The sequence below is a fragment of the Dendropsophus ebraccatus genome, chromosome 3, assembly GCF_027789765.1.
Source record: "Dendropsophus ebraccatus isolate aDenEbr1 chromosome 3, aDenEbr1.pat, whole genome shotgun sequence".
NCBI classification, from domain to species: Eukaryota; Metazoa; Chordata; class Amphibia; order Anura; family Hylidae; genus Dendropsophus; species Dendropsophus ebraccatus.
Window position 1 is genome coordinate 46,064,273 of NC_091456.1, and position 26,716 is coordinate 46,090,988.

General features: G+C 43.7%; 1 protein-coding gene across 1 annotated transcript in view; it reads left to right on the forward strand.

The window, feature by feature from the left end:
- Nucleotides 1-9,898: 9,898 nt before the first annotated feature.
- SLC7A8 (solute carrier family 7 member 8) overlaps nucleotides 9,899-26,716 on the forward strand; it is a 32,605-nt gene continuing 15,787 nt past the window's right edge. Inside the window, exons 1-4 of the mRNA XM_069961654.1 lie at nucleotides 9,899-10,115; nucleotides 12,689-12,906; nucleotides 24,707-24,911; nucleotides 24,995-25,146. Coding sequence (XP_069817755.1) covers nucleotides 12,747-12,906; nucleotides 24,707-24,911; nucleotides 24,995-25,146 — 517 coding nt within the window. The 5' untranslated portion in view covers nucleotides 9,899-10,115; nucleotides 12,689-12,746. The remainder of the gene's footprint in view (nucleotides 10,116-12,688; nucleotides 12,907-24,706; nucleotides 24,912-24,994; nucleotides 25,147-26,716) is intronic.

Sequence of the window (26,716 nt, forward strand, 5' to 3'; positions counted from 1 at the left end):
ATGGTCCCCCTCTTCCCCCCTTTATAGATGGTCCCCCTCTCCCCCCTCCCTTATAGATGGTCCCCCTCTCCTGCCTCCCTTATTGATGGTCCCCCTCTGCCCCCCCTTATAGATGGTCCCCCTCTTCCCCTCCCTTATAGATGGTCCCCCTCTGCCCCTCCCTTATAGATGGTCCCCCTCTTTCCCCCCTTTATAGATGGTCCCCCTCTGCCCCTCCCTTATAGATGGTCCCCCTCTTTCCCCCTTTATAGATGGTCCCCCTCTTTCCCCCCTTTATAGATGGTCCCCCTCTCCCCCCCTCCCTTATAGATGGTCCCCCTCTCCTGCCTCCCTTATTGATGGTCCCCCTCTGCCCCCCCTTATAGATGGTCCCCCTCTCCCCCCTCCCTTATAGATGGTTCCCCTCTCCCCCCTCCCTTATAGATGGTCCCCCTCTCCCCCCTCCCTTATAGATGGTCCCCCTCTCCCCCCTCCCTTATAGATGGTCCCCCTCTCCCCCCTCCCTTTATAGATGACCCCCCTCTTTCCCCCCTTTATAGATGGTCCCCCTCTCCCCCCTCCCTTTATAGATGGTCCCCCTCTCCCCCCCTTATAGATGGTCCCCCTCTCCCCCTCTCCCCCCTCCCTTTATAGATGGTCCCCCTCTCCCTCCTCCCTTTATAGATGGTCCCCCTCTCCCCCCTCCCTTATAGATGGTCCCCCTCTCCCCCCTCCCTTGTAGATGGTCCCCCTCTCCCCCCTCCCTTATAGATGGTCCGTCTCTTTCCCCCCTTTATAGATGGTCCCCCTCTCCCCCCCCTCCCTTTACAGATGGTCCCCCTCTCCCCCCTCCCTTATAGATGGTCCCCCTCTTTCCCCCTTTTTATAGATGGTCCCCCTCTCCCCCCTCCCATTATAGATGGTCCCCCTCTCCCCCCTCCCTTTATAGATGGACCCCCTCTCCCCCCTCCCTTTATAGATGGTCCCCCTCTTTCCCTCTTTATAGATGATCCCCCTCTTTCCCTCTTTATAGATGATCCCCCTCTTTCCCCCCTTTATAGATGGTCCCCCTCTTTCCCCCCCTTTATAGATGCCCCCCCAGTCAGTAAATAACACAAAAATAACAAAATACAACTCACCTACCCTGCGTTCCCCCGTCGATCCTCTCTTCTTCTGCAGTCTCCGGCTGAGCGCGGCTGCTGGGGGTGTCCCGTCCTCTCCCCGGCAGCGCGCGCGTCACACAGCTCCTAGTGCCGCCTGGGCCCTGACTTCCGGTACAGAGAGCGTCAGTACCGGAAGTCAGGGCCCCAGGCGTACAGGGAGCTGTGTGATGCGCGCGCTGCCGGGGAGAGGACGGGACACCCCCGTCAGCCGCGCTCAGCCGGAGACTCTTGTGACCGCAAGCGAAACAATGCTTACGGTCACAAGAGTGCATTATAATGTGGGCGGCGTGGCATGGGCCCCCTGGAGCCTCGGGCCCCGGGCGGCCGCCCAAACCGCCCACATTATAATCCGCCACTGTTTGTACTGACCTATTTTACTATAAAGTGGCCAACCCCTTTAAGAGACAGGCTCCCATGACATACCGGTACAGCAAGGGTCCTTAAGGGTTTGAATTGTATAGAAATCATGGCACTTTTAACAAGCCAAGAAAACACCACAGAAAAACTGAGCTTTTTTTGTTTACATGTGCCCATAATCATAGTGATAACAGTGACCTCAAATGTCTTTCAGAACTCTGTTTTGATTTGGTGTTCCTGGCGAGCAATCGAATTGAAATAGGCGAGCAATTGAAGAGGAAACGCGCAGAGATGCAAGCAGCAGCACATGGGGGCAAGCAGCGGAATCTGTGGCAGAAAATTCTGCTCAAAAATTCTGCTGTGTGAACAACAGAGCGGAAATCCAATTAAACACAATGGGACATTGTTCTGTTCATATTTTACGGGCGAAATTCCAAGCAGAAATTAAGAGCCGATTCTGCTTCAAATTCGTCGCCTATTCCTCAGTGTGCACATACCCTAAAAGGGTTGTCTGGGCAAAACTGGGACTAATGATCATAGCATAGCTATCAGTAACAGCATAGCTGAGAAACATAGAAGTTGTTGCCAGGAAAAGACCACTTAATACATCTAGTCTGCCCTTTAAGTATTTATTTATTTATTTACTTTATTATTATCTTAGGATAGCTATATGTCTATCCCAAGCATCTACTATGTGGTGTACAGGCCCCGGGTTGCCACTTGCAAGGTGGTGTGGTCACGGTTATGGCACAAGGGTACGTGGCTAGTCCACGGGAGCCTGAACACGTGGCCCAATTCTTCGTTGTCCCTAGTCAAGGCACCAATGACGAGACCAATGCCAGGGTTGGAAACAACAGGAGTTGTATGTTTATTTGAACAGCAACTCTATTAGCAACAGTCTCTGGATGCAACCAGGAATAATTGACTTGGCAATAGGCAGAAGTAGTTATAACTGAAGAGATAGGTGGGGTTGCAATAGGCCGTGATACATAAGTGTCCCTTTAGTTAGGAAGAATCTTTACTGAGGATGGGAGTAGTAGTTCCCTTGAAAAATTTTTTCTACAAACATTCCCCTCCTGAACCTTATTTAGCCCTTTACTATACTTAATGATTTTGGTCATGCCCCCCCCCCCCCCTTCTCTTCTTTCCTCCAGACTATACAGATTTAGATCCTTAAGTCCTTCTACTATGGTTTATGCCTTATACCCTCCACCATTTTTGTAGCCCGTCTTTGGGCCCGTTCTATTTTATTACTGTCCTTTTGTAGGTGAGGTCTCCAGAACTGGGCACAGTATTCCAGATGTGGTCTCCAGATGTAGTCCCTCTATAGCATACTTTGCCTTTATTCATTGTATTATCTACCATGCTGCATTCTGCCTTTTCTTTTTTACATATTATTCTCAGGGAAGATACTGTAAGCCATCACCAGAAGTGTCTGGGAATGACTTATTCCAAACTCCATGTGGAAACACCCAAAGTGTCAAAATGTTTCTAATATAGTTCACTTCTTAGTTTTAGTGTTAAACATCTACTTATGCCTCTATGTGTCCCTTTGCTTATAAATTTAGTTGACATGGGTAACGTCAGCTGCTGTCACTTACCCTGTCTAACAGTGACACTACACTTTCAATAACTCTTGGCCAACAGTTACCTTTCCTGTCCTCCCCCTCGTCCACCTCATTCACAGGAACGATTAGCACTGAGTGTTCGTATGTTCTCTAGGGGGAGGGGTAAGCAGCAGCCAGATGGCTGCGGTGGCGGCTTATCTCTCTGAGAACAAAGGGTCAGTAAGTGATTTTCCATCACTTCCTACCCCTATCTTCATTGTGTTATCTGTGGGTGGAGTGATAAGAAGGGCATTTATTCTATACTGATGACTGATCCCCCCTCGAGCGGCAGGTTTGGCCAACATAAAGTGTATGGGGACCTTTAACCCCTAGGCGACCCTGGACGTACCGGTACGTCCAGGGCCGCCTCCACGCGTTCAGAGTGGGGCCACGCGGCGGCCGCGCTCTTAACCGACGCAGTCGCAGAAAGAAATGCTGTTTTTTTTTCAATTTTACCACACTTTGAATTTTTTTCTGGCTTCGCAGTGTACTTTATGAATAAATTCAGCCTGTCATTGCAAAGTACAATTAGTGGCGCAAAAAATAAAGGCTCCTGTGGGTCTCTAGATGAAAAAATGCAAGTGCTATGGCCTTTTAAGCACATGGAGGAAAAAACGAAAATGCAAAAATTTAAATTGGCCGGGTCCTCTAAGGGTTAAAGTGTCACTGTCATTATAATTTTCAAAATTTAAATCAACAGTAGATGTTAAATAAAGCAAGTTTGCAATTTTCTGAAATTTTCTGACTTGTGCTGATTAAATAAAACAGACTTAGGCTGGGTTCACACTACGTATATTTCAGTCAGTATATGTATATTTGTCAGTATATTTCAGTCAGTATTGCAACCAAAACCAGGAGTGGATTAAAAACACAGAAAGTATCTGTTCACACAATGTTGAAATTGAGTGGATGGCCGCCATTTAATGGCAAATATTTGCTGTTATTTTAGAACAATGGCTGTTGTATTGAAATAATGGCCGTTATTTACTGTTATATGACGGCCATCCACTCAATTTCATCATTGTGTGAACAGATCCTTTCTGTGTTTTTAATGCACTCGTGGTTTTGGTTGCAATACTGACTGAAATATACTGACTGAAATATACGTAGTGTGAACGCAGCCTTAGCCTGGGTTCACACACAGTATATTTCAGGCAGTATTTGGTCCTCATGTCAGGTCCTCATATTGCAACCAAAACCAGGAGTGGATTAAAAACACAGAAAGGCTCTGTTCACACAATGTTGAAATTGAGTAGATGGCCGCCATATAACGGTAAATAACTGCCATTATTTCAATACAACGGCCGTTGTTTTAAGATAACAGCAAATATTTGCCATTAAATGACGGCCATCCACTCAATTACAACATTATGTGAGCAGAGCCTTTCTGTGCTTTCAATCCACTCCTGGTTTTGGTTGCTATGAGGACCTGACATGAGGACCAAATACTGCTTGAAATATACTGTGTGTGAACCCAGCCTAAACACAGAAATTCTGGCCGATATAGAGAGTCACAGCTCAATGTGTCCATCAGTCACATGACTGCCTTCTCTCTGTCCGCGCTCAGATGGCCGGGGAAACACTGGACTTCCTGTTTTCTGACTGTTTCCTGTTTTTTTTTTTTTTTTTGAGAAAAAAAAAGAGTCAGAAAACAGGAAGTGCCAGTGTCAGCATCAGGTATGGCAAAAGGCAGTCAGACAGGACACAGACAGTGAGCCCTAGCTGAACCCGCCCACTGTCTCTGCCTACTTGCCATTGAGAGCACTAGGCGGCTGCGGACAACCATGATGGCAGTCCCTACACTGAAGTGTAAACAGAACGGTGACAGACAAAACAAACACAATGGGCCAGAGTAAACAATCCAGGTCAGCAACGTCGGAAAGTATGAAATGAAGATCCAAAAGAGTAGTCAAAGTCAGGCGGTAAGGTCAGGGCAGGCTGCAAAACAGGGAAGTCAGGAAACAAAGCCAAAGTACGGAAATACACAGACAATAGCAGAGGTAAAAGCTGTAGCAGAGTATAATTCAATAGCCAGCATCAAACTGCTGGAGTGTCAAGTAAACTCTGGCTGGCAGAGGCATCTGTCAGTCAAGAGAGCACAATACTGAGCAGCTGAAGGAATCCTGTGTAGCAAAGAATCAGCAGAATATTTTGCCGATGGGAGCCTGATAATACCTGTAAACGAGCGCTGATCTGCTAAATCGGCGCTCGTTTACTGGGCCTATTACATGGCCCGATAATCGTTTAACAAGGGCTGCAAGGGCATTGTTACCGATGTCCTTGAAACCCTTGCTTAAATGATATACTCTACCTATCCACGCTCCAGGGCTGCTCCTGCCGTCCGCTTCTCCCCGGGATCGCCGCGGCCTCTGATTGGCTGAGCGGCCTGTCAGCTGACAGGCCCCTCTGAAGCTAGAGCACGCGGGACCCGGGGAGAAGTGGACCGCAGGACCAGCCCTGGAGCATGGATAGGTAATGTATATCGTCAGTCGCCGTCCGTGCATTGCTATTACACGTAGCAGTGCGTGGTCGGCGCCCGACAAATATAGGTTCTAACCTATATCAACTATTATCGTTCCGTGTAATAGTACCCAAACTCCTTCACTGCCAGAACTCTGACAGACAAAATGGGTGGGGCTGAACAAACAAGACAGATCCCTGTTCAGACTAGGTTCAGGAATCAACGCCTTCTTCGCTGCACAGCCTGAACTGACGAGCCAAAAGGCACAATCCTGACAGCCGTGCTTTCCATGATAACTAAAAAAAAAAATAATGAATGTAAATGGCAAACTTGCTTTATATCACATCTACTGTTGATTTAGATTGTGAAAGTTATAACGACAGGAACACTTTAAAAGCCTTGAAGATATCAGTAGATGCACCTTTGGTAATGGTAACTTCATTGTGATTCTACTCTTCATGATAGCTCCTCCTGAAGTTTGCATATCCTGTGTAACAAATCAGATGCCTCTAGAATGTGACTATTTGTATATTAAACAGATCCCAGGAATCTGGAGAGACAGCGAAACATTCACACTTACATAGTAAATAGGTGTTTATCTCAGCCCCATAGACGTGGTGCTGTAACATTAAATATAGATTGCCTCGTATTGTTTTATATGTGTAATGACACTTCTATGGGCTAGCTGTTATAGTAGGTGAAACGTTTACACTTTACAGGTGCATTACGTACAGGATTCAGAAATAAACTCCCTTGTGATTATTATAGCCCAGGTAGGACTAGAATAGACCCATGTCCTGAGAACAGATCAGACAATGGTCTGTCTCACAGTCTAATGCGCTTCCGTAATTAAAGGCGAAAGAAACACTTCATGTTTTCTGATGTGCAACTCAAAGATACTATCTTGGGAGCCATATGGGTTCTGTGAAAAGCTTTATTCTTCGTGATATGTGATCACTATACGTGGGCCAAGGAAAATATACATGGCTTCATGGAGTTGCCAAAAAAGGATTCATAATCGTTATTAAAAAAGCAAATAACCTGCCCAGACCAAGAGAGTCAGACAAAGGGCGGAACAATATCAGACCCAAAAGTCCATATCCAGGAAAATGGTGACCCACCAATGCTCCCAGTATCCCGGAGATGCTGGTGCTCCTGTAGAGAGGTTCCTCCTTTTGTTCCATTGCTTTGTTTAGTTCTGTGCTTTGAGTTATTTTCGTGTCCTATGTGTGATTTACAAGCCTCAGTAAGGAGGGCAGCTATTCTTTCACACAGGGTTGATACAGTCATATGTATGAGTATACACTTAGGAAGGGTTGTTTTAACCCATTGGTCAGCCTGGTGCAAGGGCTTCAGGTTTCTCCCAGTCTATTCTAATCTATTTAGAGGCAATAGCAGTAGATTGCTATTATATGTTGTGTTTTGTTATGTGTTTTTAACCTATAAAAGCTCATTTGGATAACTGCATGGAAAAATTGTCCTTTTTTGGAAAAAATATATTTGTTGTGTATTTATGATCAGTCGTGAGTTCTCTGATCAGAAGTCGATCTTTGCCTCTTCTCTATTCACCACCATGATGACTTCTCCCAGCCACGATTCCTGGCTGTAGAATTTGTTGGACAAACATCTTAAGCTCCTCACTTTTCCAGCACCCTCCCCATCTTTCTACAAACTTCCCACCCATAGTACATGAAACAGTAATAACCCCCCCCCCCCTTACTGTCCAGGAGAGTAATAATGACACTCTTTTTGACCCCACACAGTAAACATTAAAACAGTAATAGTGCTCCATACTGAAAGTGCCTCCTTTTGTGTTTCCTACACAGTTAAACCCCCTTTGAGCCCCATAGAGTAATGTTCTCCCTTTGTGCTCCTGTAGTTGTAGTCTTTTTTTTTTTTTTTAGATATGAGTGCAACTTGAGCATGCTCACGTCCAATCATTTGGCATTGGATTACCGGTGGCTGAAGAAGTTGGATGCAGCCCTAAGGGACCTATTACGCATGACTACGGCCCAATCATTTTAGTAAACGCTAGATCGGCGCTCGTTTACTGGACCTATTAGACAGCCTGATAATCGGGCAGTAAGGGCTGCATGGACATTGTTAGTGATGTCCATGCAGCCCTTGGCCAAACACTTGACACCTTACCTCTCCCACTCCTGGTGTTCTCTCCTGTGCTCTGCAGTTTCCCGTTCCCGTCAGTTGACAGGCCACTCAGATCCTGCAGCGGCCAGGATCAGGAAGCTGTGGAGCACAGGAAAGAAGAACGGGAGTGGGGAGAGGTAAGGTGTCAGGTGTTTGGGGACTCGTCAGCCGTCGGCCACACTAAAACACGTAGCAATGCGCAGCCGGCAGATGACAATTTTAGGTCCAAACCTAAAACAATGATCAGCCAATGATCGTTGTCATTGGCTGATCATTGTACATTCGCTCATCTCTAGATACAGCCTATGGCTGTATCCCTGTTTTTCAGGCAGCCTTAGGGCCCTATTACATGGAGCGATAATTGTCCAAATCGGGCCAATTATTACTCTGTGTAATAATGTTCACAAAACGTTTTTCTCAGCTCTGTTTAAGATGACGTCCGTCATTTTGAGTCTAAAATACTGGACGTCATTTAGTAGCCTGGCTTCCCCCTGTGCAGTGACTGGTTATTCTAGTTTGGGGTTATTAATTGGCCTTTGGCTTAATTGAAAAGTCCATTGAATTTAATAGTAAAAACGGAGAAAGAACGGTGACAAAAGAAAAACTGTGTGTGAACAACTAGTAAAAAAACCTCAGCTGTTTGCAAAAAGACGTCTAAAAATAAAATGATTGTGTTTATTATTTTGACGTCCGCGATAAAAACGTCCGTTATTCATTGTGTGCATTGGACATCCGTCTTTCCATTTCAATGCATTGTCATAGCAGTCAGTAAAATCGCGGCCATAACAGACGTTATTTTACATTTCAAAATCGGACGCCTTTTCTCTATTTTTGATGTTGTGTGAACATAGCCCTAGACTGTATCGAGAGATGAGCCAATGTACAGTAATAAAGTGATTTGCTTCATTATCTCGGCAATCTGCTTATCTGCCTGTGGCCTTTTATCTCACTGCCGCTCTGTGCTCCTCCGTTCACCTGGAAAACTGGAAGAAGTTTCCCAGGACTGGATTCAGTTTTTCCAGGAGTGGTAGTGAGGTAAAAGGCAGCCGGTTGATGAGCGGATTGCCAAGATAATGAAGCAATTTGCTTTGTTATTACTGTAAATTCGCTTATATCTTCACTGTATCCATGTTTCCAGGACTTCCTAGAGCTGCATCCAACTTCTTCAAATGCCGAACATTGGGACTTGAGCATACACATCTTTAGTAAGTATAGAGTAAATAGATAAAACCATTATAACAGATAGACCCTTCCCCACCATTAGGTAGGCAATTCCCCATTACAGCCCCCTTTGCACCAATAATCTACTCATTAAAATGCCATTGTCTTGATCATGCAAAGTGCATTACAGGGAGCATAGGTAAGTAAGTATAAGGTAATTGACTTAAAATCAAATGGTAATATCCATGGTAAGCACATAGCTCATGGCTGATAATCCCCTGAAGACTCAATGAGATGCGGCTACACCATACCATTACCATATAATATGCAGTGTTTGCATTGTAAGGGCATTGTCAGGGCTCGGTTTACAGCGCACTTGATAGCAATGTTTAGATCCATGTAAATAGGCTGAAGAGAGTCTTATAGTGTTCTTCAATGGGATGACTGACAAGAATTGAAGATCATGATCTCACATATCTCCAATGCAGATACCTCCTATATCCAATATGCTTTATAGCCCTATGTGGGAACCATATGATAAGCTCTCCTTTAGTACAGAATATTTTAGTCTGTATTTTTTATTTTTTTGCGTTCCACAAAAGCATGTATCCGCAGTGGATGAGAATCCATTGACTTCAGATGTCGCCCATAGACTGTGATGGGTCCATATACTGTCGGAAAATTTAATCTGAGCTCCCATCGGTTGCTATGGGAATATTCTTATGGTAAGACAGCCTGACAATGTTAGTGCCATCAGCTGTTTATGCCATGTGCCAGCATAGATGCCCTTGATGGCACTAACCTATATGTCACTATACAATCACCTGACTGGTTATAGGGAAGATGTTTGTGGGTTATTGATCACCGGATAACAATAGAGAAGCCCCAGGACCCCCATCCATGTGGATGAGGAAGCAGGACATGGATGTTTCCCAACATCTGGCTGTTTATCTGGCAGGATTCAGCTGTGGACCAAGCCAGGGGGCGGAGCCTGGGGAGGCTATATAAGAGCTGCCAGGCGGCCGGGGACACAGACAGCTGAGGACAGCGGGGCGGCAGGAGCTGCAGGTGTATAGGAGGGAGGAGGAGGAGGAGGCGGAGGACACACGGGCTTATCATACATGGTGACGGAGATCCGGCGTCAGCACATACGGGCCCGGCATTAGGATGACACCTGACCGAGCACCGACAGACATGCTGAGGACGCCCTGACGGGAGCGGCCGGGATTGCTGAGGACCGGGGTATGTATCATAGAGAAGAGACTATAGGAGCACAGGGGCAAGAGATGGACCGTAACCCTCAGTGGGATGTGCCCATCAGGATGCCCTCTCTTCAGGGGGTGATAGAGTGCGCCAGGTTATAGATGGTGTCTATAGAGAGTGCTGTGAGTACAGGGGATAGGACACATGGATCATGTATAGAGATCAGTTATGGATCATGTATGGAGATCAGTTATGGATCATGTATGGAGATCAGTTATGGATCATGTATGGAGATCAGTTATGGATCATGTATGGATCATGTATGGAGATCAGTTATGGATCATGTATGGAGATCAGGTATGGATCATGTATGGAGATCAGGTATGGATCATGTATGGAGATCATGTATGGATCATGTATGGATCATGTATGGATCAGTTATGGATCATGTATGGATCAGGGAGGGATCATGTATGGAGATCAGTTATGGATCAGGTATGGATCATGTATGGAGATCAGTTATGGATCAGGTATGGATCATGTATGGAGATCAGTTATGGATCAGGTATGGATCATGTATGGAGATCAGTTATGGATCATGTATGGATCATGTATGGAGATCAGTTATGGATCATGTATGGATCAGGGAGGGATCAGCTCTCAGGTAGGAGATGGGGGAGAATACAGAGGGCAGGAGAATACATTGAACCCTGTTTATGTTACTGGGACCCTCACCAACAATGTCCCAGTCATCCCAGCACTTCTAGTGGTAACACAATAGCCGGACGGATCCTTAAAGTGATTCACAAGCTATCAATTAGCCATGCAGCATTGTAAGCAGCTATAGAGCCTGGGCATTGTCTGCTGGGACATAGGGCATAGCCCCCTGCCAGGGTATTATTATTTACAGTGTTATTATGAGCGAGCCTTTATAATGATTGGGGCAGGGGGGTAGCTACAGAGCAGGCATGGGGCAGCTTCGCTTGGCTGTCCAGGCATGATGGGAGTTGTAGTTTTGCATCAGCTGAAGGGCTAAAGGTTCCCATCCCTGCTATAGAGGGTTTGTGGCTATCAGGTGCCTAAGGATACAGAGAGACACATAAGACAGCAGTATTATAAGTGGCACGTGGCAGCCGGACACTCATCTGACCTTGCACAGAGGAGCAGTTGCCAATAGCAACCAATTAATTTCTACCTTTCATTTTTAATAATGCCTCTTACAAATGAAAGCTAGAATCTGATTGGTTGCTATGGGCAACTGTTCAGAGCTCCCCCATAGAGATCTGTAGTATGAGAAGACGTCTCAGTACGGAGAATATATAGGGTGGATAGAAGAGATTTTCTGTAAAATCTCTATCTACATATGGAAAGTTATACACCACTAAATGTTAGTTATGCTTCCCTATGTAGAGCAATGGATATAGTCAGGACTCTTCTTTTAGATGAAAGCTGTTGGAGTATAAGGGGCGTCCTGTATATACTGTGTATAAGTACTGTATACTGTATATGTCCTGTATATGCAGCATGTACTGTATACTGTATATGTCCTGTATATACGGCATATACTGTATACTGTATATGTCCTGTATATACGGCATGTACTGTATACTGTATATGTCCTGTATATATACGGCGTATACTGTATATGTCCTGTATATGCAGCATGTACTGTATATTTCCTGTATATGCAGCATGTACTGTATACGTCCTGTATATACGGCATGTACTGTATATGTCCTGTATATACGGCATGTACTGTATACTGTATATGTCCTGTATATACGGCATATACTGTATACTGTATATGTCATGTATATGCAGCATGTACTGTATACGTCCTGTATATACGGCATGTACTGTATACTGTATATGTCCTGTATATGCAGCATGTACTGTATACTGTATATGTCCTGTATATACGGCATGTTCTGTATACTGTATATGTCCTGTATATGCAGCATGTACTGTATATGTAGCATATACTGTATATGTCCTGTATATACGGCATGTACTGTATATGTAGCATGTACTGTATACTGTATATGTCCTGTATATGCAGCATGTACTGTATACTGTATATGTCCTGTATATACGGCATGTTCTGTATACTGTATATGTCCTGTATATGCAGCATGTACTATATATGTAGCATGTACTGTATACTGTATATGTCCTGTATATACGGCATGTACTGTATATGTAGCATGTACTGTATACTGTATATGGCCTGTATATGCAGCATGTACTTGTAGTCACTATTCATGGTCAGCTGTGCTGTAAGACAGTAGGACTTTTCTCTCTAGATACCCGGCCCCAGCTCTCGGTCTCTTGCAGTCACTCAGCAAGATATCAGCAGGCTTATACTCTGGCAGTGAAAGTATTGAAGAGAGTCTGAAGTGTTCATTGTAGTCTATAAGACGGTGTTCCCCAACATGCCGCTTTCTAGCTGTTGCAAAACTACAAGCCTCATCATGGGTGTTGTAGCTTCCCAACTGTTGGAAAAGCTACATGTTATAACTACATGTATATAAGATATATTACTGTGTGTTGGAAACAAACTACATGTATAAGATCTATTGCTGTCTGACTCTTACAATGTTTCTTCTGCACAGGTCTTGTGGGTAAAGAATTTCTAGTTTCTGATATACAGTTGTGAATTTGCCAAAGAAGATGGCAGAAGGTGCCCGACTACGAACAAGTGCCGAAAAGATCCCCGAAGAGCAGGCACAGGATTCGGGTTCAGGATCAAGTGCTGGAGGAGGAGGAGGAGGTGGTGGAGTGGCTCTTAAGAAGGAGATTGGGCTAGTGAGTGCCTGTGGTATTATAGTAGGTGAGTCCAACATTATTGTGTATCTGTTCAGTATGAATTGTTACTTGTGTCAGTATCTCCCATTGAAGGCGGTTATTGAAAAACATGGCTGCTGTCTTCCAGAAACAGCACATTTATTGTCCTCAGTGCTTTGTCTAATCCTGGATAACCATTTTATTTTAGTATACAGATAGCAATGCATGTGGTGCTTTGTATACTGGTCATGGAACCCATTCATTCGAGACATTAGTGGGTTTCTCAGTTCTTGAACAGCTAAAACTGTTAGTTTTTCTTTTAGTTTGATTCTTCCTGCAGGTGAAGTGTAGAACAGTTCCCACAGCAAGGGCGTACACAATCACAGTTAGTCATGTGGGATAACTTTTTTACAGCTCCCTAAGGGCCCAATTAGGCTATGTTCACATCACGTTTTATGCCCTACGTGGCGCTACACGTCGGGAATCTATGAAAAAAGGATGCTGGCGTGCAGCTCACAGCCCCATTGACTTGAATGGGCAGGACAGAGTCATTTTGTGACTACGTTCTGTTCATTTAATGGACGTATACTTCTTTTGTGCAGGACCATGATGTAAAGTCCTGCACAAAAGTCTGGCAGATGGACAGAACGTAGTCACAAAATGACTTTGTCCTGTCCATTCAAGTCAACGGGGCGGTGAGCCACAGACTGGGCTGAACCTTAAATCATTGTTAATTGTTCACTAATCATTTGCTGTAATTTCACAGTCACTCAACAATTGTTCAGTGTAATTCCACTTCCTTCATTCAATTGCTGTGATCAGATGGAGTAAATGATGGTAATAACGATAGTAAGGCTAAGTTTACACTGCATATTTTTTCATTAATAATGGCCGTTGTAACACCATCCGTTATTAAATTGAAAATTACAGTGCATTGAAGTCTATGGAATCCTGGTCGGAGTGTATACACTCTGTATATACTCCGGCTGGGATTCCTTGCGGCCGCAAAAAACTGACATGTCAGTATTGTGTGGCTGCTATTCATTGAATAGCGGCCGCCCAAGACTGACAGAGCAGACAAGGTAAAGTGCGGCTCCGGATAAACTTTATCTTGTCAGCTAGGGGTAATTGGAATGCGGGCACACCGTAATGTGCCCGCATCACAATTCTAAAGAAATGTTCATACTTCACTGACACCGACCGTTCTGTGCGTATGACACGTGTGTGCGTGTCATGCGCAGTATGAACCAGGCCTAAAGGTCAATTGTGTGGAGTTACCTTTATGAACAATTGTGCTCAGGCAGGTGCTAAAAAGTATATAAGCCATACATACATTCCTCGCTCTCCAGAATTGGTGTGCGGTGGGACCAAAGCTCCGGGTTACCTATGGTGGCAGGGAAGTGAAAAAGTCTAGCCTTATTTCCTTTTTAGCACCTGCATGAGCACAATTCTTCATAAAATTTAGTCCCCAAAATCTTTAGTCTGGTTTTACATTTCTAATAGGGTTCAAATCATGGCCTCAACAATGCAACCCTACTGGACACATAACTTTGTCCCCAAATTTACCACAGTGCAAAATGGTAGCTTTCTGTGGTCATCCCTAATAAATAGCTATACCACAACATGTATGGCCATTACATGAGAAGCATACCAATCTGTGGTTTTTGTAACTGTTCCTCTAAGGACATATTTCATATGTTCTTCCAATGAGTCCTTACATGTCACAGTATTTGCTATAGTTGTTATGCACTCTCATAAGCCAAAAGATGAGATTTGTTTATTTGAACTGTCCGACAAGCCCAGAGATTAGAGAAGGCATTCCCGAAAAAGAGAGAAACCTCGATATCCGTAAGCCATTGTCTTCTAATTTTACATTCTTCGCTATCCCAAGGCCTTTTAGAACTGACAGTGATAAACTATGTATACAATAGATACTTGGCAAGCTGCACCTCCCATACTGATACCGCGAGTAGACCTTTACCTATTATCATTGCAGAACAGTAGGGGAGTGAAATGTAGAACACTAAAGGTATAAACCATAAGGACACAGTGACATTTACATGCAGAGAATAGCACTGCTAAATATAAAGAGTTATTGATCACATGTAATAGAATGACTATACATTCAACTCTGCCCCAGTCTCTTGTCCTACTTATCAATGGATGCAGATGGGGGAGAGAGAGGGGAAGGAAGTCACACGTTGCTGGTCACATGACTCTGAATTTTAGGAAATTGCTAATTCATTTGCTGACTCTGCTTGTTTCAGTGACTGTGCAGCACACGTGTCGGGGTTACTCGCTGTCTGCTCAAAGTTACGCGATGTACAAAGTACATGTCTTCCTTGATGTCAGTGGACTTTTGTACGATATATAAAGGACATAAAATACTTAGCTCAGTGGAAAGTAATCTATACATCAAACAGCCATAACATTAAAACCACTGACGGATGACGTGGCTAACTTAAATTCATTTATAACAATGGCAGAATAGAATATAAAAGGTGGCAATTAAACGCTCACATTTTCAATTTGATATGTTGGAGGGAAAAAAGATCCTGCTATGTATTGGGCTGGTCCGAGTGCTAATGCTTATCCCTGTCCACCAGGATGCACTATGGGAAGAGGGAAGATAGTAGAGGCGGCGTGGTGCTCTGGTGCGGTGTTCTGCTTTGGTCCTGGCATTCATGTGTTTGTTACATTGATGCATACCACACACCTAAACATTGTTGCAGACCAAATATGTCCCTTTAAGACAAAAGTATTCCCTTTCAGTAGGATAATGCATCCTGTCACACTGTATTTATTGTTCAGGAATGGTTGGAGGAACATGTAAAGGAGTTCAAGCTGTTGACTTTGCATTCATATTTTACTAATATGAGGGTGTGCTTCTAACATTGTGGTCTTATGGTGTCCATGCCTCAAGGGATAAAGAGTATAGGAACATGATGATCCGCTAAGCCGCCACCGCCCTAGAATTCTGCTGCAGTCAGCAATATGGGGAACTAAGAAAAGTTATTTGCATAAAATTCAGATAGAAATGGAATGTATCCTCCCTTCCTCAGATCAATATACTTAACGGTAGCTCATTACGGGAGGTGAAAAGTTGAGATTCCATCTGGATATTACATATTTGCGGTATAACACGAGGCGCCAACTTGTCTCCTCCCTTTTTTCTTCCTCCTAAGTATATAGCATGCCTCAAGGCAGTGTCGAACTGGGGTACCATCAGGGCCCATCAGGGAATATTCTATTCTAGGGGCCCACCCTACATACAACAGATATACCCAGCGCCAAACCTTTCACATTACTATAGTGTCTTTGAACAGTGCCGTGTATGGGACCGGCAATGCTCGCTCACTGTTAGTAACTGGTCAGACACTCTATACCAGGGATGGGGAACCTTCGGCCTTTCAACTGTTGCAAAACTACAATTCCCATCATGGATTATGTGTCATCCTAAAGCTGCTAAACAGGGATGCAGACCTCCTGCTCATGGGCCCATCAATAGGTAGGGCCCACCGGGGGATTCCCCTGATCCCCGGTGGGCCAGTCCGAGCCTGTCTCAAGGGGTCAAAGCCTCTTTGGCAGTGCAAGGCAGACTTTTACTGTATTAAACTGGGTAATCCAGACTTGGTATAAAGCATGGCTGTACATTGCATGTAAAGGGATCATTTGAATTTTATTATAATAATAAAAAAAAATATGGGACTTACAGCAATGGGAGGATGAAGAGTATGTCAGCACTATAAAGAATATGATTTTTTTTAAGTTTTATTTTATAACCTTTTGTTGAACCATTTGTGGTATCTTGTCTTTTTTATTATGTAGCAAATTTGTCTTAAAGGGGTAGTTCAGAAAATACATAAAATTTTTTTTGAAATCAACAGGTGCAAGACATTTGTCATTCACTTCTATAAAAAAAAAATCTCTAATCTTCCAGTACTCATCAGCTGCTTTATGTCCTGCAGGAAGCAGTGTATTTCCAGTGTGACACAGTGCTCTCTGCTGACACCTCTGTTGATGTCAGGAACTTTCCAGAGCAGCAGCAAATCCCCATAGAAAACTTCTACTGTTCTCCTCACTAGGAAAAAAAACACTTCCTGCAGGACATACAGCAGCTTATAAGTGCTTGGAGACTTGAGATTTTTTGTAATAGAAGTAAATTACAAATCTCTGGCACCGGTTGATTTGAAAGAAAAGAAAATGTTTGCCGAACTACTCCTTTAATAAAGTAAAAATGCACAACTAGATGCAACTGATATTGGCTCCTAGTGAGCTGATACTCTTCTGGATATGTATTTATATATCTTACCAAACGGATGGCAGAATGTGATACCATGGCTGACCTTTATTACCGGCTTGTACCTGCACTTGTCTTCCTGGCTTCCTTGCATCCTTTTTATATCATTAGACAGTTTGTTCTTTCCATTGACCTGGCTTGTTACACATGCATTGCATCTCACTCTGCATGAGATGCAGTGTTATAAAGCTAGCAGCCTGCCATGTCCTAGGGCAGCCATTCTCCAACAGCACGTCAAGACAAATGTGTGTCAGCATGAACAGGCTGGATGTCACTGTGCATTCGTGATCCAGACGAAATGCACTAAAATTGCGGGGTTGCCAGGAGATAGATTAACACCTCCAAATTGACCTCAGTGTCAACCAGTTTCAAGATTTTGGTCTAAAATATGTAATCTTATTAAACACGCTAATAGTCTAATAGGAAAAATGTCCCTAAATCTCCGACAGTCTTATTTCTAGGAGACAAATCCCCCCGGTCGGCATAATCTGAAGCATAAATGTTCCCAATATATCTGTCTAGAGGACACAGATTGCGGCATTATGGAGAAACCAGGATTTATCCTTTATATCTATAAAGAATTGGGACGATGAGTCATAAAATGTATGTGCTCTCTGATCCGATAACATTAATCCGTATTGGCAGCTGCAGATAGTCCAGAGCTGATACATCTGGTCCGAACATAACACATATATTGCCTATTTCCGTAATCTATAATATATATATATATAATTTTTTTTTTTTTTGCTGATCTGATTATTTTTTGTAATATCTTTGTCTTCTCTATCAGAGGTCATATTGATCTACTTCTGTTAAATAGAAGCATGCATCCCCCTGCATGGGGTTTCTGTTTCATAGAATCATGCTACTTTCCCTTATTTAAAAAAATAAAAATAAACATAGAAATACTCTAGAAGAACTTTGTGTTGGACATTGCAGAGTCTCGTCAGCAGTTTGGGCCTCAGAAATGCGGACAACACTAGATAGCTAAGGGTAAACAGCTTGCAGAGTAGATGGTCATTTATTGTCATTTTTGATCTTTTAGATAAGGGGGTTGACCCACAACTCCTACTCAAAGACTCTCGATGACATGAATGTGTACTTTTAATTTTAAAAGGGTTTTCCAGCGCTACAAAAACATGGCCACTTTCTTCCAGAGACAGCCCCACTCTTGACTCCAGCTTGGGCGGGCTTTTGCTGCTCAGTTCCATTGAAGTGAATGGAGCTTCATTGCAAACCGCACCTCAACTGGAGACAAGAATGGCCATGTTTTTGTAGCACTGGATAACCCCTTTAATTCCACCTTCCTAGATACCATGAATGGCATGCAGCATTTCTTTGACCAACAGGCATATCTAATAAATCTTCCCCCAACATGCCCCATGTTTGGAATGAGTATTCAGACACTGCCAGATTAAACTGGCAAATTACAACTTGTGCATATATGTCCACCAGTTGAACCATCTAGGTGGACGTGCATGTACTGCTTAACTTGCCATATAGACAATATAGCTGTTCACTTGTTTGGTCAACAGTTGTCTTAGTAATGTGGCGTATCTTTCGTGCTCCCATTAACATTTATTGTTATGGCCGCACATCTGTTTACACAGAGAGATGTGCAGCCAGTGGTGATAGGTTTTACTGCCGCACAAAAGCTCTAGTTAGCCAAGTGGCTGGTACTGGTATCGGTGGCAGCAGCTGATCGCTGGCACTTTTTCACTGGCTGAATTAGTGTTCTTAGGAACGCTCGTTGCTGATAATTGCCCCATGTAAAATGGCCTTGAGCATAGACTCCCAGCTGGCCATATATATATAAAATAGCTGTTGGCCGTATGCATGTTTAGTAAATGGCTATCTATTTCAATTCCTGCATACACATGCATGTTTGGCTATGGGTCCTAGTAGACGGGCTGATGCTGGCCCAATCAATCATGTAAAGTAGCACTAACCTGCTAGATTGGCCTATTACATGGCTCGATGATTGTTTAGCAAGGGCGATGTCCATGCAGCCCTTGCCGTAAATTGTTATACGTTACCTGTCCACACTCCTGGTCTTCTCCTGCCCTCTGCTTTCATTCCCGTTGCTGTGGCTGCAGCTTCTGAGTGGCCTGTCTGAGCTGACAGGCTGCTCAGCCAGTCACTGTCCGGGACCCCTGCGGCCATTGATTGGCTGAGCGGCCTGTCAGCTCAGAGCCCTTTTTGGAGCTGCAGCCGCTGGGAAGCGAGCAAAGAGCAGGAGGAGATCGGGAGCGTGGAGAGGTAATGTATAACAATTTATTCAAGCATTAACCGCTGACTGCGCATCGATATTACATGTGCGGTCGGCGGCCGATGATTTTAGGTCCGGACCAAAAGACACGATCAGCTGATCGTTGTCCTCAGCTTTTCGTTGTCTTTATTACAGAGAGTGATAGTTGGCCGAATAAGCCTAATTTGGCCAATTATCTCTCCGTGTAATAGGGCCCTTAGTGTGTATATATTTTTAAGGGTTTTTCACCCTGTGAATAAAAAGATCAGGCTTTAACCTCTGCTCATAGGAGAATCATACGCATTAGAAAATTGTCCGTCCTATCAAAATTGGCAGGTTTGGCTGACACATTTAGGCTATGTTCACGGAATGGCCAGCATCAGAAGAGATCCTCCCGGCCGGTACTGCAGGCCGGATAATCTTTACATCCGCTGAATTTTGATTTGGACGCATCCGTGCGCACCCACACCCGAATTCTCCGCTGCACACAATGGAGCTAGCGGCCAGAGCCACGCGCTCCATTGTGTTCACTGACAGGGTTTTCTGTGGCCACTATTCAATGACATGTCTGTTTCTTGCTGCTAGGGATCCTGGCTGGAGTGTATACTATGTGTATACACTCTGGCCAGGACTCCTTAGGAGGTACCACTACATAAGTACCGTAGAAATTATCCATTGTTTAAAAGGCACCTTTAGTTGTGGGATAATTTTTGTTACATACCTAATGGCACAGTGCAATCTGTTGTGTGTTGTTCATCTGAGTTTGTATGGCAATAGATGTTGTATGTTGTAGCATTGTAGACAGACCTAGATAGAGCTACCGTCCATCTCTTCTCTCCACACATTGCCTGATTTTTCTCTCCCACTCAGGGTAACATCCTCTTGGTGTTTGTTTCCTTTACAAGCATGCCAGCTAGTTTTTAGCATTTTTCATTATCTCTCTCCCATCCCCCTGCTCTGCTTTCCCATCCCCTATATATGCCTTCAGATTATAGTATCTCTCCAGCCCGGCATTCCTGTTTTTACTCTGAATAATAGATGAGTGGGTGACGTGAAGGCTATTTATAGAGACTAGTGACGCCGGCAGACGTGGTAATACTGTATAACGACACTGATGGTGACAGAATAAAGGCTGTGATATGCCCTGTATGGATTGTTGCAGCATGTAATGTGTGAGTCAAGAATCTTGGTTTGCAAGCCCGATCATCAATTCCTTTGTTTCTAGGAAGACTGGTTGATGACCAAAATGCCATTATAGTTCCTTTGGGAAATGCCGGGTTCCGGAACAGCTAAGAGAGATAGATGTATTGCTATATAACAGATTTACCATTCAGTCCTCTAGCAAATCTGGGTATAGACTTGTGTACATGCTATGTATGTCCCAGTAACAGGGCCACAAAAATGGATGCATATAGTTTTTAGAAAAGGCTACAAATATATCTTTTGTACTTATGGATTAGTGGTACCCATAAAGGTGAAATTGAAAGGGTTATCCAGTGTGACAAAAACATTGCTGCCTTCTTCTTGTCTCCAGTTCAGGTGTGGTTTGCAATTAAAGGAGAAGTCTGGATGATGGCAGAGGGATGCTCGGTGTCCCTCAGTGTCCCCCTGCCATCATCCTCTCCAGCAGCCACAGCCCGCACAGCTCTGGGAGTCGGGTCGTGACATCATCATGTTATCCAGGAAGTGACATCACCATGTTATCCAGGAAGTGAAGCCTTGATGCAGTAGTAAGTGCAGGGAAAAAACACTTTATGTGCATTTCCCGTAATAAGTGTAAATTGGGGATTTTTATAACTTTTGGGGGGCAATACAATACTTTATCAAAAATTTTCGACGGACTTCTCCTTTTAAGCTCCATTCGAGTTACAAAATCCCACCCAAACTGGAGACAAGAGTGGTGTTGTGTCTGGAGAAAAATGGCCATGTTTTTGTAGCGCTGGATAACCCCTTTGATTAAATTATTATTTTAGCCAACCAATGACAGTCTCTTATCCTCTGTAAAGAAGTCGGCCCTGTTTGAACCTTCTGAAAAAAAATATTCTAAGAAGGTTCCTAGAAAGATTGCTCTCTCTTTGCACAGGGTTGTTGATCATGTACGGACTTGTGTGTACGGCCGTGTATGTGAAATGATTGTCTACGACTATCTAAATGTTGCTAGAGGTGACAGTCCAGAGATACGGAGAGATGCTTTTTCATGGCTTGTTAATTTTACTGACAGTCAGTCGGCCTCTCCTCAGCCTTGGATGGTTGATATCTGAGTCCAATAAATTACTCCTTGACTGTACAGCCAATGCAAATAAGATCTAATGTACACTCTAGCGCCCCATTTATGTACATTACAAATGCTGTGCCTTGCATTCTGCTTGCTGCCGTAGGTTTTATTTCTTCTGCAGCATTTGGACTTCAGTGGACTTTCCAAGGTATGAAGTCCATTGATAGTGCATGATCACCTGGCAGGTGTATGGATCTCATTCTTTACTGTCTTCTAGCAGGATTATATTTTATAGATAGAAAAGAACAAAGGTTAACAAAAAGCAATATCAAGCAAATTTGAAGGTACAACATTTTAATGCTGAGGGCAAAAGTCACTGGTTGTAATTCTTAACCATTTCAGGACCGATAAGGCCTAAGTCTTACATGACTGTGTCTAGTGTGAGTAAAATATCTATTTTTACAATTTTTTTTATGGGATCTTCCAACAGAGTGCGGTCTGGCAGAGCATCAGTCAACAGGTGATATAGGGGATATTTGTCTAGAAGTCCCTAAACATGCCTATTTGGGGAGCACTGGGGGTCGGTGACCACACTTGAATGTCAGTTGCATCAGATCTGTGTCAGCAATGTAAGAGTTATTATGTTATTGCAGCCTAGAACATTTATTAAACTGATATCAGTTCTGGTGATTGCCGCCTCCGATAATCCATGGCGGTATTATTGCATTTCATAGTAATAAAATACATTCTCCAAGGGGGGGGGGGGGGGGGAGACAGAGCAAAGTACCTTCAGCCTTCTACGAATGACTATGGCCATGCATTCCCGATGGTAGGAATATCACCTAATCCCACACATCATAATCATTATTTATGGCCGTCATTTATAATAGATGGCCGGCCGCGTTTCACCACTAAATGGCGGCACATTACTGTAGTGGGAACATAGCCCAAGCATGTAAGTGCAATTTTAGAGCAGTGTTTGTTTCCGACTTGCACGTTATGTCAGTGTTCATTCTCGCTTTTGATTATTGCTACTATTTATGGTAGAATACAGTTTGACTGAAACAAACAATGGAGACAGTGTTTTAGCGTCTCTTTGGCTTGGAAAGCACAGTTTAGTGCCATTTATTTCTGTTGGCGATAGGATGATCTGTCTCCTCTCAAATGTAAGAAAAGTACGAATGTCTTTATGTACTGGTAACAGGAGCAGACCCCTAGTCCACTCCTTTATGGGGACAATAGTAGTCTTCTTTCACTCATTCATGTTGGAAACAGCAGTGACCTGATCTGCTAATTCATGGTAAGTGGAATCGGCAGCAGGAAGCCAGTTGTACTGTTCTCAGGTTGTTGCTGGGTACATAAGATTCTTTTACTCTTGGAATAAAAAGTAGTCCCTTGTTTTACTTGTGTATGTAGGGGTATACCTTAAAAGGGTGCTCTAATGGCAGTTTCACAGGAGGAGTGGGGAAGGAAGGAAGTGTGCATGCTGTGGCTTGGCACTGCCTCCCGGGGGGGGGGAGCCTATAGGAGATAGCAGCAGTCTGCTGCCACTGCTCCGGTTCCACGGACCGACGGCAGCAGATCGTTGCTATCAAAGTCGTTTGTCTTCCAACACGCTGAAAGACAACGATCAGTCGACATCGTGCATGTCAGCTGATCGTTGCCTTTTATTATATGAAGCGATTATAGACCGTATAGGCCGATAATCGGCCAAATACATCTGTAATAGGGCCTTAAGACATTAGCAGTAAAACCTTAAAGGGGTTATCCAGCGCTACAAACACATGGCCACTTTCTTCCAGAGACAACATGACTCTTGTCTCCAGTTCAGGTGCGGTTTGCAATTAGGCTCCATTCACTTCAATGGAATGGAGCAGCAAAACCCCGCCCAAGCTGAAGACAAGAGTGGTGCTCTCCCTGGAGGAAAGTGGCCATGTTTTTGTAGCGCTGGATAATTCCTTTAAACTCAGGAAGAGTCCATGGATCAGACTTGTTTCCCCACCACACTCCCCAGATGCTCTATTGGATTGTGATATGGTAAATTGGTAGATGAAGAAGTCAACACCCTGAACTCTGTCATGTACTTCCAACCATTCCTTAACATTTTGACATTACATTGCTGAAAGAGGCCACTGTTATTAAGGAATGCTGTTCCTATGAAGGGGGCTTACTTGGGCAGCAGCAATGTTTAGTAGTATGGGTCAAAAAACCCCTTTACATGGTGGCGCATTTTAATGCCAACTCTCGTCCAAGTAGGTGACACCTGTCTACATGAGAAAATGTGATTCATCAGACCAGATCACTTTCTTCAATTACTCCATAGTCCTCTCTGGTGCTTACATGTCAATTATAGATTGTTCACCTTCTGGTGATATAGATTGATATATCATGAACACATGAAGTACCACTTGGTAACTTTATATACCCAGATTGTCCCATGTTGCCCATATCCTATCCTATATTGTACGTTGGTTTCTGTAGGTGTGATCTGGTAGCTTTTAGGATTATCCTCAGGTAGGTAGGTAAATTCAGTCTCATGATATCCCAAGCTGTAGGCTCTTAATTCTTATCACAAGACCGTCTGGGTTTAGATCTTATAACATGCTGAACCTGTAATAGGATTCTGTGCTCTCTGGAAACAGTGAGAAATCCTTTTTAGTTTTTTTTTTCTTCTTCTTGAACTTTTCCATGACAGGGTACTTCAATGCCAATGTAACTTCATTTATATAATTTGGAAAACGTAAGTCAGCAAATCTCAAATTGGTATTAGAAAGCAATGGCTGGAAATAATGGTACATCAAAGTGAAAATGTACAAGTACATGTCTTATCCCATAAGTTAAGACTAACAGCCGTAATAAGATTGTATGAGAAGCCTTGCATGGTAACGTAGCAGGGGGTAAAGTGGGAGGATGTGTACTAAATGTGCAGCCTTGGCAATCATTACCATGTATATCTTCCTACCTTCTAATGGTTTCTCATTCAATTAGGATTTCCTTTAATCTTTTCCACTCCACAGATTTCTGTAAACGTAATTTTCGTTTATGTCGGTCCCACTAATGTACAATGAAATCTTGTCTTGTAGGAAATATTATCGGCTCTGGGATATTTGTATCTCCGAAGGGAGTACTTGAAAATGCCGGTTCGGTGGGTATGGCCCTCATCGTGTGGATAGTCACCGGCATAATCACTGCAGTGGGGGCTCTATGTTATGCGGAGCTTGGAGTGACCATACCAAAATCTGGGGGAGACTATTCATATGTCAAGGACATCTTTGGTGGACTAGCTGGGTAAGAGTTGTCAATTTAAAATGAGAATACGTTGTAGTTCTGATGTTCGTTCAGTTTTAAGCCAGATGTGTTTTGCTTTTTAGTTTCCTTCGGCTCTGGATTGCAGTCCTGGTAATTTATCCTACAAACCAAGCAGTCATTGCATTAACCTTTTCAAACTATGTTCTACAACCTCTCTTCCCAACGTGTTTTGCACCTGAGTCTGGACTCCGTCTCTTGGCAGCTGTTTGTCTATGTGAGTATATTGATAATGTCCAATTACTGGGGGGAATAAATAAAGTTTTTTACTTGTGAAAAGTGATGGAAAAACCCTACTAAAATGATTGGGATTTTGATTTCCACTACATACATAATTAGCTTTGTGATAGTAACACATTTCTAGGAAACTCAACATATTCGGGATAACTTGATTAAGCAAAATGCACCAGAATTGTTGCATTTGTGCAGGAAAACTGGCATTGATTCCATGCCAGACTTATTATGTGTTTTAGATACTTTTTACATCCTACTAGACCCTTGTTAAAGGGAAACTAGGAGCAGCTTAGAAGTATCTAATCTGCTGATAGCTCCCTATAGTGCATGGGGTGTTGAGGATGAAGGCAAGTTTCTTACCTCTTTCCTCTTGCTATTTCAGCAATATTACAAGTTTAATCCATATGCTAATATGCCGTTTTGGTGCACTGGGTTGGGGCTACTGCTCCCAGTGCACCGCCCCGCCCCTGCTAATGAATATTGGCAGAGCAGGCCAGTCGGGGGGCAGTGCATCCGGGGCAGATCAGTGCTTTGGGAGCAGTAGTCCCACCCCAGTGCACCAAGACAACATATTTGCATATGGATTAAACGCCTAATATCACAGAAATGGCACCCAAGATGGAGGTAAGAACTTACCTTCATCCTCAGCACTCCGTGCACTAGGGTGCTATCAGCAGGTTAGCAGGCCATATAGTGAAGTATGTTGGGTTTCAAAATTTCTCTTTTAACTTATTATGCTACTTGACGCATTCCCTGACAGATTGCCGTAGTGCAGGTATGAACATACATGCATTAAAAAGAAGCAGTTCAACTTGTTTGTAAGAACACAGGAATTCACCGTAATGAATGATAATGCCGTTCCGTAGCACATGTCCCATCTTTATGGACCGTGCACGGAATGTGTGAAGGCCAGAGGTGATCATAAGTTCATTAGGTTAATGTGGTAAGGAGGAATGACCAGGGAGTGAGGGAGTAAGGAGGAAAAACCAGCAATAATAAGTGGCTCATTGTCATTTAGTAGACTTGAATATGACTCCCAAGCCTGGATAAGCACATGTCCTTTGAAGCTACAAAACAGGCCTAGGTGTCAAAATGTCACACTTTCTCTTCTACAGGCGATATCTCTTTAAGTTACGTCCGTCCTGGTCCTGTCCTGCACATTCTGTCAAATTCCCTTTGACTTTGGTATTGAAATCTAGATGGCTCGTCCTGGCAGATGTCAGGAGGGAGTCAGAACACCATCGTACTGCTCACTTGTTTGGTTGGCTAGCCCTGTCAAAATTAGTGGGTCTGGTTGACATTCATTAGGCCATGTTCACTCAGCGTATGTTTTACATAAATAATGGCCATTGTTGCAGTTTGTAACAACAGCCTTGATTTATGCAAAACTTACGTTGTAATTAAATGAATGGAATCCCGGCCAGAGTGTATATACGCTCCGGCCGGGATTCCATCCGGTCACACGGGAAAACTGGCATGTCAGTTTTGTGCGGCCACACAGAACGTGTCAGAATTGTGTGCAGCGGTGAATTGGGATGTGGGCGCACACCGGC